Genomic DNA, 12,000 nt, shown 5'->3' with positions numbered 1-12,000 from the left:
GTATTTGGTTCACAAAACCAGGATCCCACATATTACAGATTGAATTGTATCCCCTCCAAATTCGTCTGTTGAAATGCTAACCCCTAATATCTCAGAATGTGACCTTATTTGGCAATAGGGTTGTTGACGGTGTGATTAGTTAGGAGGAGGTCATACTGGAGTAGGGTAGGCTCCTAATCCAATATGACTGGTATCCTTATAAAAAGAGGGAATTTGGACACAGACACGCACATGTGAAGAACGTCATGTTAAGGTGACGTGAGAGATCAAGGTGATGTTTCCACAAGCCAAGGAACTCCAAAGGTCTGCCAGCAAACCACCAGAAGCTAGGTGAGAGGCATGGAACAGCCCTAGCAAACTAGCGTATCACAGAATATTACATTAAATAAATGACCAAATTTATAGCAAAAATGTTACAGCAGAGGTCATAAGGCCATGGGATTTCCTGGTCTTATCAAACATAACATCACCCAGAAGCTGCCAGCCTGATAGATCAATGATATAGCCTTTTAACGATGCAGCTGTGGTACAGCTTGGAGATGCTATCTTGTGAAATAAGTCCACTAGGATATGAATCAATGACCATTATGTGCAGTGACCCCAATAGGTAGAATATATAGGTTTGGAAATCAAGAGGTGAAAGTAGGAGTGACCCTGTTTACCTTCTCTCATATTGAATCAGTTGCCATTTTTGCATGTGTCATTGTCACAAGGCCCTGCAGGTCTGGCGATCCTAGGTGGGGAATGCTTCCACTAAAGAACTTGGCAAGAATCCTGACCAGCTATGACTGGTCATTTTGGAGATCATTTGCCAACAGACCAACAGGCAAGAAAAAGAGTCACTCTCCTGATTATCAGAAATAGGCCTGCTGTTACACTGTATGAGTAGAAAAAATATATTTGGCACCCAAGTGATCCACTAGGGTATCTCTTGATACTTCTGTATCTAATTTTAACAGTGGGTGGACAGATGCAGATGTCATAGACTGAGAAAGACCAAGGGCTCAAAGGTTGAAGGTCTGGATAACCCCATTACTTAAGCCACCTAAACAGCAGAAGTGCTAAGGAAAGGGGAATCAAGAATGGGTAGTAAAGGGAGGTCATGCATGTCCAGTTGCCATCACAAGACCAGGCACAGTGGTGGGAGCTTAGTTTGCCCACTAACTTTCCTCTTGTACGTTTCTTGAAGAAAAGAATTCTGGGGGATCTTTTCCCAGATGCAGTGATTTTTATACCAAGCGAGTAGATTCAGTATGTGGATTGTAGTGGAGGCTGGGTGTGCTGCCCAGAGTCCCTCCTTTGGGACTAGAGTACTCATTCTCCCAGCTTCTGGAAGCATCACTAGAAGAAGGCTTGCAGCTGAAACCCCCCCAAGGACTTGCCTCTAGCCAAACATAGATGCCTCACCTGAGGTTTTCCCAGAGGATCATACCCAATTATTTTTTTCATTAATATTATACATTCTCTTATCTCTCTGAGGCATAAATTATAGTTTTATTTTAAAAATATTTTTGTTTTCTTATACTTGAATTACCTCTGTTTCTTCTTAGTTTTTTTTTTTTTTTTTAACCTTTTTTTCCCCCTTCTTTGCCTTCACATTAGGGGATTTATAAAATATTTGATAATCCTTTGTCCAAATGTAACTGAGACACGAAAAAGCTGACTGGAGGCTCTGTGGGGTTTTAGCATCTGATAGGTTTACTCTGGGACTGTCTGAATTGATCAGTCCATTGGAGGAATTTCCCTCTGACCCACACCCCCGTTTCAGTGTATGTAATTTTTTTTTCTCTTGAGCTGATCAGTTTTCCCAAAGAGGAATCATCCATTCTCCTGTATATTTGACGAGTGGGTGGGTAGGACATAAAGCTAGCTTATAGGTTTGGTAGTGGGCTAAAGGAGTCCCATTAGTCAGCAGGTAAACTTTCACTATCTTCCTGATAGTTGGGTGGCACTCCCTGCCTTAGCTACGCCTGAGCCCAGAGCCCTGCATCCCTCTGTGCCAATGTCTTCAGAGAATAAACCTCTATTCTCCCTGCCGTGAGTTCAGAGTGGTTACCAGGCTGCACAGGAGTGGGAGAAAGAAACCTAGTATAAAGGCTTTCAGCCAATCCTCCTAATTCAGCCTTCCCAGTTCTCACCTTCAGAGCTACTTTTTGCCTACAGTTTTTCAGCCTTTCTGAAATTCTGCCAAATGAATTGCCCTGAACCTCAATTTTCCCTTGCCTAACTTCTATGCCGGATCGCTCTACTCTGCTAAGTTGGTTGCCCATCACTACTCCATGAGTTTTCTACCTTCTATCCATTCTCTTGGCCCTTGTGTATTGATGTCTTTTTTCCATTTTACTGTCACTCAATGGGGTTTCAAGAGGGATCAGAGAGAAATATGTCTGTTCAATCTTCTATAACACCATACATAGTTATTACGATATTATTGACTATATCTCTTATGCTATACTTACGTCCCCATGACTACTGTATAACAAGCAATTTGTACTTCTTAATCCCTGCGCCTTTTTCACCCACACCAACCCTCCTCCCATCTGGCAAACATCAAAATGTTCTCTGGATCTATGAGTTTGTTTCTGTTTTGTTTGTTTGTTTTGTTCTTTAGTTTCCATGTGTAAGCAAAATCACATTGCATCTGTCTTTCTCTGTCTGATATACTACACTCAGCACAATGCCCTCCAGGTTCATCCATGCTGCTGCAGATGGCAAGAACCCATTCCCTTCCATAGCCGAGAAATATTCCACTGTATATATATATATATATATATATATATATATATATATACCACCTCTATTTTTTTTAATTAAATTTATTGGGGTGACAATTGTTAGTAAAATTACATAGATTTCAGGTGTACAATTCTGTATTACATCATCTATAAATCCCATTGTGTGTTCATCCACCTCTTTTTTTAATCCATTTATCCATTAATGGACATCCAGGCTGCCTGGACATTGTGGCCATTGTAAACAATGCTTCAATGAGCATATGACTGCATACATCCCCTCAATGTAGCGTTTTGGGTTTCTTCGGATAAGTTCACAAAGAAGTGGGATTACTGGGTCCTTCTTTGTATCTTGTTATAGCCTTTGTTTTCAAGTCTACTTTGGCTGATATAAGTATTGCTACTCCAGATTTTGTTTGTTTGTCTCCTCATTTTGGCTGCCTTCCTGTGCTTGTTTCAATGTATTAGTAGGGCTTCTATGTCTCCCGGTGTTAGTAGAGTGTCCTTATGTAGTAGGTGTGCTGAGTGGTACAGACTCTATGGTCACCTGAGCCAGGTGCTCCAGATGTGCCACTTTGATGGGTTGTCTATGCCCTCCTGTTGTACTTGAGACTTGATTGCTGTTTACATGTCAATGGGAGGGATTTCTGTCTTGGATTTTTTGTCCTCTTATATTTTACAGTCTTCAAATTCCTTCAAGATATTTATTGTCTATAGAAACCTCTCTCTGTTTACCACTATCCTATTTCAAGCCAGACTCCCCATTATTTCTATCTCATACTCCATTCTTTCCCAGCAACATATAAGAATTTTAAAATGTGATTTTACTCAAATTGCCCATATCCTCAAGTGCTTGCAATCACTCCCTATTCCACATGGAGTGAAATCCAAATTCCATAGTTATTTCAGTAACCCAAGTTCTTTAACTTGTTGGGGATACGTATTTATAGGGAAAAGTAGTGGGAAGAGATGGGAATAACTTGACAAAAGAAGGGACAATAAGTGTTGGTGACAGGGAGAAAAGAAGTTAAAGATGACTGTAAGGTGATAAGCTTTGGTGACTAGGGCAAATTAGAATGGGAAAGTCAGAGATGCTGATGCGCTTGGTTTTAAACATGGTAATTTAGAGATGGCAGTGTGAGAGCCATATAGAAATGCCTAGCAGACAGATAGAAATAGGGAGTGAACGATGTAGCCATGCATCTCAGGATTGGCAAGTTCTTACATGCCTCCCAACCCAATGCTAGAAGAAGTGAGAGAATACGCATATGATAGTGGCAGAAGTCACCAAATCAAAGGGAATCACTTTAGGATGGGGACACTTGGTGGGTTTACGAAGGAGAGAAGGAAGAACAAAAGGCGATGGGTATATCAATATTTTTAACCAATGAAATGCTCTTTTTCGTTGTTGAAACTGAAGCATACCGAAAGCATAATTGCCTGATCTGAGCAGTGATATTGATAACTGTATTAGTTTCCTATTGTTGCTGTAGCAGATTACCACAAATTTAGTGCCTTAAAACAACACAAATTTACTATCTTACAATTCTGGAGGTCAGAAAATTAAAAATCAGTCTCACTAGGCTAAAGCCATGTGTCAGCAGAGCTGATTCCTGCTGAAGGCACTAGGGGAGAATGTGCTTTTTTGCCTTCATGAGCTTTTACAAGTTGCCTGCATTCCTTGGGTCACGGCTCCTTCTCCCATCTTTAAAGCACATCACGCCAACCTCTGGTTCCATTGCTATATCTCCTTTGTCTGACTTTGATACTCTTGCCTCCCTCCTATAAGGCCCCTTGTGATTACGTTGGGCCTATATTGATAATGCAAGATAATCTCCCCATCTCAAGATCATTAAGTTAATCACATCTGCAAAATCTCTTTTGCCATGTAAAGTAACATATTCACAGATTCTGGATATTAGAACATGGATGTCTTTGGAGGACAATTATTTAGCCTACACAGTAACTTTCTGATAACACTCATGACCCCAAGTTCTTGCGAAGATATGAGAAAGTGTATTGGTTCATATATATACCGGGGGTGCCAAAAAATGTACACATTTTAAGAGATGTTATCTATGTATTACTTTTCGAAGTTGAATTGAGTTAGGGTAGCAATATATAGTATGACACACACACACACACATATTGATTCCAATGAGTGAATGAACAAACACCTTTTTGTTATTCAACAAATATTTATTATTGGGTTTATTATCTGCTAGGCCATGTTTTAGACTATCTGCAAAGGAGGTTCAGGAAACCAATGCCTATTCTATAAACTTGACTCTGCTTGGTCTGAAAGGAAATTCTGTTGTATTAAAAAGGCAGCTAGTTCATTGATGACCGTGAAATTAAGACAACAGGACAGAGGAGGACAAGGCTATTTTTATCATTCTACCTAAGGTATCGGGATACAACAAAGGCCCACAGAGCAGCAACACAGACAAAGCCCCACACAACCAAGTTATTCGGTGGCATTACGGTAGAGGGTCCGTGACTGTCTGGATCAGGCCTTCTGCGTAGATATGTCTCCTGCCTTCCCCAGTCAGCTTGAGTTCCATTGAAGGTCCCAGATCCATGTGTAGCTTCGCGGTCTGCCCTCCATGTGAACTGTAGATCTGTCCCCCTTGTAGCCTGAAGACCTAACCCTTGTGTGGCTTTTGAGGATGTCCCCTTTGTTGACTGTTGGCCTGACTCCTGTGTGGCTTGTGAGGATGTCCCCTTTGTTGACCATTGGCCTGTCCCTTGTGTGGCTTGTAACGATGTCCCCTTTATTGACTGTTGGCCTGTCCCTTGTGTGGCTTGTACGGATGTCCCCTTTGTTGACTGTTGGCTTGACTCCTGTGTGGTTTGTGAGGATGTCCCCTTTGTTGACCATTGGCCTGTCCCTTGTGAGGATGTCCCCTTTATTGACTGTTGGCCTGTCCCTTGTGTGGCTTGTGAGGATGTCCCCTTTGTTGACCATTGGCCTGTACCTTGTGTGGCTTGTGAGGATGTCCCCTTTGTTGACCATTGGCTTGTCCCTTGTGTGGCTTGTAACGATGTCCCCTTTATTGACTGTTGGCCTGTCCCTTGTGTGGCTTGTGCGGATGTCCCCTTTGTTGACTGTTGGCCTGACTCCTGTGTGGCTTGTGAGGATGTCCCCTTTGTTGACCATTGGCCTGTCCCTTGTGAGGATGTCCCCTTTATTGACTGTTGGCCTGTCCCTTGTGTGGCTTGTGAGGATGTCCCCTTTGTTGACCATTGGCCTGTACCTTGTGTGGCTTGTGAGGATGTCCCCTTTGTTGACCATTGGCCTGTCCCTTGTGTGGCTTGTGAAGATGTCTCCTTTGTTGACTGTTGGCCTGTCCCTTGTGTGGCTTGTGAGGATGTCCCCTTTGTTGACCGTTGGCCTGTCCCTTGTGTGGCTTGTGAAGATGTCCCCTTTGTTGACCGTTGGCCTGTCCCTTGTGTGGCTTGTGAGAATGTCCCCTTTGTTGACCGTTGGCCTGTCCCTTGTGTTGCTTGTGAAGATGTCCCCTTTGTTGACTGTTGGCCTGTCCCTTGTGTGGCTTGTGAGGATGTCCCCTTTGTTGACCATTGGCCTGTCCCTTGTGTGGCTTGTGAACATGCTTCCTGTGTTGACATTTGGCCTGCCCACCTTAGAACCTGAGAGTATTTCCTCCGGGGGACCTGTGGTCCTATCCTTAGGGGGGATTGTGAATCTACCCACCCTGAAGGTAATGGGCCTACTGCTTGTGTGGGCTGTAGGTCTGTCCACCCTGGGGGAAGTGATCTTGCTACTTGGATTGGCTGTGACCCTGTTCCCTGCTGGTCTGCCCCTGGTATGCGTTGTTGGCCTATCTCCCGTTTGGGCTGAGAAAATGCTGCAGGCACTTGGGTTCCAGCTGTGGCATAGCAAGGCCCTGACCTGTTATGCCCACAAGAATACCCCCTCCCCTGAGTCTCCTTTGCCTCCGCTGACAGTTTTCTGGTTTGGTTTTGGCTGAACATGTCACCAACATGAGGCGAGGGGCTCCCAATCTCCATGTAGGAGAGAGGGGATTTGGATGGTTCTGTCACGCAGTTTTGTAAGCTCTTTATACAGAGGCCCAGAATGCACGCCTCGCAATTGCCCATGTCATGGGACCCTTCCAAAGGTATCTCCAAAATCACTGGCATCTCACGAAACTTCCTGCTGTTTTCATAGTATTTCTCCCGAATACGGCACACCAGGTTGTTCAAAATCCTCATGGTACTCTCTGGGGAGAACTCAGGCTTCTCAAATCGAGTTCGGGAACACTTCCGGCACCTCTGAGCAAAGAGTCGCATAAGCACCTGGCCCTGGGACTTCCGGGTCTCCAGATGCATGTGACATAGGATCTGCACTTGGGCAGAAGCCCAGCTTCGCCGGCATGAGGAACACCGAAACCTGCAAACAGAAGGAAGAAGGCCATTGTCCTCTCAGCCGATTGCTGACATGAGGGGAATTGTCCTGGCCTCGGTCTCTAAGATCCCTTTCAATTTGAGAAAGTTCATGTGATATTGATACATTGACAAATAAAAATAACAGGGACTGCATTTCAAATAAAGCTTTTTCCTGTGACCCAGTGAGCTTCCATCCATACATGGTTTCAAGTCTGCCTCTTTGCCAGTAAAACATCTCTAGATGTCTCAGAGGGAAAAACATTTCTGCTATCTGACAGCAAAATTTGGTCCTCACAATGGTCACACAAAACTCTTAGAAGGTACAGTAGTCCTTTATCTAGGGTATATGACCCTGCAGTGGATGCTTGAAATTGTGGATGGTACCAAACCCTATATATACTGTTTTTTCCTATACATACTTACTTATGATAAAGTTTAATTTATAAATTAAGCACAATAAGAAATTAACAACAATAACTATAATAAAATAGAGCAATTATAACAATACTCTTCAATAATTTTTATATTTTTCAACCCAAACCTACTCCTGAATTTGTATAACCACCCTTTACTTGCAGGAAATTGCTTAATGTACCTCGATTCAGGGATCCTTTGCTGAAGTCTCCATTATAGGCTCAATGCTTTCTGGTGCAACACATCAACCGGAATATGTTTTCTGCTCTTGTCTTACACCCACAAACTTAATGCCTTTTCCATCTTAACCTAGCACTTATCATGCACTGTGGTCATAAGTTTCACAGTTTGAGGTACAAAAGCAAAACTAGCACAAATTCCTTTTTCTTTCTTCACAATTCAATGGATAGAAGATTCATTCTTATGATAGATCTTAGCAACCTCAGCACACAAATGTCTTTATTTCCTAGTTAAGTCAAGAACTTTCACCTTTTCACCTAAAGGAAACACCTTACGGCTTCTCTTTGGCATACCCGAATTGCCAGCTTCATTACTCTTATGCTTCCAGGCCATTAGGAAGTAAAATACGGGTTACGTGAACAAAAGCTCTGTGATACCATGACAGTCAATCTGATATCCGAGAGGGCTACTAAGTGACTAATGGGCAGGGAGGGTGTACAGTGTGGATAGGCTAGACAAAGGGATGATTCATAACCCAGGTGGGTTAGTGGGGCTGCATGAGATTTCATCACACTACTCAGAATGGTGCGCAATTTAAAACTTATGAATTGTTTAGTTCTGGAATTTTCCATTTAATATTTTTGGACCACAGATGAATGCAAGTAACTAAAATCACAAAAAATGAAACCACAGACAAGGAGGATTTACTATACTTGTTTTGAGGCAGGCACTGTAACTGGTACTTTACAGGTGTTACACCATTTCATTTTTAAAGCCGCCCTCTGACATAGGCATCATTGAGCCCAATATCCAGATGAGAAAACTGAGTAACAAAGTATACAACTTCCTCAAGAACATACAAGGTAAGCAGAATCATGTTTCCAATTCCAGGCCTTTTGAAACCAACCTTGTTTACCTACCTACTGTACCACATCACCTCTATGAGCAACAGGGCTAGTTTTGCCCCTACAGAAACTGACTTAGGGCCTGGGGCCATAATACTTGGGTAGGAACCCCAGTTCATAGTTTACATCAGGGGACCTTGAAAAAAGCACTTCCCTGCTCTAAACCTCAATTTTTATGTCCATCAAATAAAATAGTCAAGGATTATGTTGTCATCATTAAGTGAGATAGTGTGTGTGGAAGCACTTTGTAAACTACAAAACGCTTTTCAAAATCTGGTTGACATTTTTCCAAAGGTGTGCTGGTAGGTTGCTTTTCCCATCTGAGAATGACTATCAAATCAATTTATCTGAACAGGAGAAGAAGCAACTCCTGTTTGGGGGACTGCCTAAGGGAGCTCTGGCTGGTGCAGAGAGAGACACTTGTGCAGAGAGAGACACTTCTGCAGCTCACGGCTTACAAAGCAGAACAGAATGATGGCTACATGGCCTTGGGCCAGTGCCTTAAAAACTGTTCTACAGAGCCCCAGAGCATTCATTTAAATCATGGGTTCTGCCACTAAAAATATTATATATCAATATATATTCTATAATATGTGGTATATACATATATGTTATTTATATAACAAATGTATTATAAATAAATACATATATATATATATATATATATATATATATATATATATATATATATATGCATTATGTTATGGGAATGGACAAGAAGGGACACTTGCTCTGCCTAGGAAGACCAGAGAGTGCTTTAAGGAGGCAGTGGTGCTTGAGTTGGTCCTTGAAGGATGCATAAGGAGGGAGGAAGGAAAGGGCCTGCCAAACAGGCAGAAATTATGGACAAGGGAATAGAAGTCTGCAAATGCATGACATCGTTAATAATCCATAAGGAATGGAGCAGAAGATACCCGAGGCAGGATAGGGGCAGGCAGGGAAGCAGGATAACAGGTGATGGAAAGTAGAGTGAAATTTTCTGTATACCATATCAAAAGAAAAGACTTCCTTGTCCAGGTCAGCAATTCTCACCCCCCTGACGTGAGCAAGGAAGCTGGTTCCTGCAACTCTGAGGCTTTTGCTGGGGTTAAAGAAGGAGATGGCCGGAAAGGGGGGCACCATTTGGGGACTCCTGGAACTACATTTTAGATTGTCCTTCTTGCAGCATCATTCCCTCCTGTTATCCCCAGGCCTTCAGTAAAGTAATATTCAAAGTGATTGCATAGCATTCATCAGTTCTTGGGCTTTAAAGGAAGGCTCCAGTTGCAGGCTAATACTGAACAAGCTAGCAGGGTCGCGGCAGCCTGGGGAAGCCAGTCAGGACCGGCAGGCGACATAGCAAAAGACGCTAGCTAGATAGAAGCAGTCTGGAACAAATTAGGGGGTGAGGGAATAGGAGGACAGATTCATGGAACATAAAGCATTCCATGGGGATTTCCAGAAATATTTAGGGAGGAAATCTAATAAAAGAAGAAACTTCCTGCTGTTGAGAAAAATAGAGGCATGGAGTCTTATTTAGATCCTGAAGAACAACACTGTAACCACAGACACAAAAAAGCTGGGGGAGGGCGGTGGAGCCTGGATACATTTATTCTTTTAACAAGCTCTCAAAGGAATCAATCAAAGCTAAGCTGAGCCTCTTTGCCCAGGAAGGCCTATCCTAGACAAACTCTCACCTACCTGCCAAATGCTCTCTGCTGGTATTGCTTCCACCCTTGGGCCACACAGTGTGGCTGAAGATTCTTATCCAACTTCAGGGTCCATCTGGCCCGGGGTTTCACCTGCTGGATCAGTTCTTGAAATGTCTGCTCCCATGTCCCAACATCCACAACCACTTTCTCCTGCAGCTGGGAGTCCATGTTTAGTGAGTTGCCGTTAGTTTCGTTTCATGCCTGCAAGAGAAAAAAGCAGTTTCAGTTTCTATGCCTAGACACATACTGGCTCTTTTTTCAAACTTCCGTTTTAGACTGAGTACACAAACAAGTCTTCCAAATGCTATTAGCAGTTTGTGAATAGGTATTGCTAAGATATGTCTGAGTACAGAGCTTTGTTCTAGATTTTGGGAGCACCTATAAGTTAGTTTTTGTTTCATTATTCTCCTATTTTCACACCTAGCAAAGCACAATGCTCAGTACTAGGGCCAGTGCCATTGATTAAGAAAGTTTCTTTTCCCATAGGTGCTCACACCCTCGTGCAGACACAGGACATGTGAACAACACTCAGCTCAGGATGAATCTTCACCGTAATTCCCTGAGGGAGGTTATGACTGATATTTTGCAGGTGGGCACCCCAGAGAGCTCGGGTACCTTGCTCAAAGCCACCCAGCTAGTAAACAGCATAGATGAGATTTGAACTCTGACTTGTGTGACTCCAAAATCTGCAATGTCTCCACCCACCTCCCTCCCTGAGAAGCTTAAAATAGTGTTTCACATTAGAGGCTGGCACTCTGGAGCTAGTGTTAGAGGAAACATCTTGAAATCCTGACCTAGTGGTTTGGTCTAGTGAGATCTTCTGGGTCCTGGGGCAGGACACTAGGCTGAATGAAAGGATTATTTAACTCTGCCATTGGCTATATAAATTATCTTGGGGGCAATATACAAGCAGGTGTGGGAGCCATATTTTGGTGGAAGGATAGAGAAAATTTCCATTCATGGGGTGAAGGATTGGGACTAGATGACCTTTAAAGTAACTTCTAACTCAGAGTCTAAGATTCTAATAAGTAGGCTCTGTCCCTCTGGAGTTTAAATTCAAATGGAGGAAATAAGACAAGCAGGACACTTACGTACTTAGAAGCCCCACTAGTTACTGGGTCCCCAATAGCATCAGTCTGTCTTTTCAGGCTTTCGAGATTTCAGCATGCTCTATTTGGGAGGCAGAAACACCCTCCCCTTCTTCCCTCCCTCCCAGGATAGTCTGTTCTATACAAACTCTCTGTTTTTATAACTTTACACGTGGAGGGCACCTATCTCTACACAGACAATATAGGAAATTCTTGTCTATAGAGACAATTATAGGAATTTGGATTGGACCCACAGAATATTCGAACTGGAAAGCCCAGTTCTAATCCACTGTTCTCATTTGGAATCAACTGTTCTCATTGTCTCTGATTATTATACATGAGAAAACTGAGACCCAGAGGAAACTTTTCATGCCCAAATCAAGGTCACACAGCAAATCAATGCCAGTACGGATCAGAACCCAAACATCCCATGTCCCTTCTCTGAGCTCTGCTCACCTGCCCCAATCATAGATAGGTCCTTTCCCCATCTTTCTTCTACTTTCTGCTTGGTCTAAGAACACAAGTCCATACTTTTTATCCTTTATCTTCAGAGCATGGCCATATACCCTATCTCTTGACT

General features: G+C 42.9%; 1 protein-coding gene across 1 annotated transcript; it reads right to left on the bottom strand.

Moving 5' to 3' along the window:
- Window positions 1–5,102: 5,102 nt before the first annotated feature.
- RTP4 (receptor transporter protein 4) lies at window positions 5,103–10,547 on the bottom strand. The gene is made up of 2 exons (XM_019752139.2): window positions 10,322–10,547; window positions 5,103–7,146 (listed from the first exon to the last, which is right to left on the bottom strand). Exons 1-2 carry the CDS (start codon window positions 10,498–10,500, stop codon window positions 5,130–5,132), a joined length of 2,196 nt encoding a protein of 731 aa, XP_019607698.2. The 5' UTR covers window positions 10,501–10,547; the 3' UTR covers window positions 5,103–5,129.
- Window positions 10,548–12,000: the final 1,453 nt, after the last annotated feature.

This window comes from Rhinolophus sinicus, linkage group LG01 (assembly GCF_036562045.2).
Source record: "Rhinolophus sinicus isolate RSC01 linkage group LG01, ASM3656204v1, whole genome shotgun sequence".
Lineage (NCBI taxonomy): Eukaryota > Metazoa > Chordata > Mammalia > Chiroptera > Rhinolophidae > Rhinolophus > Rhinolophus sinicus.
Note: the sequence above shows the minus strand (reverse complement) of the source record. Positions and strands in the feature narration are given on the sequence as shown.

Coding starts and splice junctions, on each gene's coding strand:
- RTP4 (XM_019752139.2), bottom strand. CDS start 10,500: ATGGACTCCCAGCTGCAGGAGAAAGTGGTTGTGGATGTTGGGACATGG. Junction 7,147..10,321: donor CAGCAGAGAGCATTTGGCAG/GTAGGTGAGAGT, acceptor TTCTGTTTGCAG/GTTTCGGTGTTCCTCATGCC.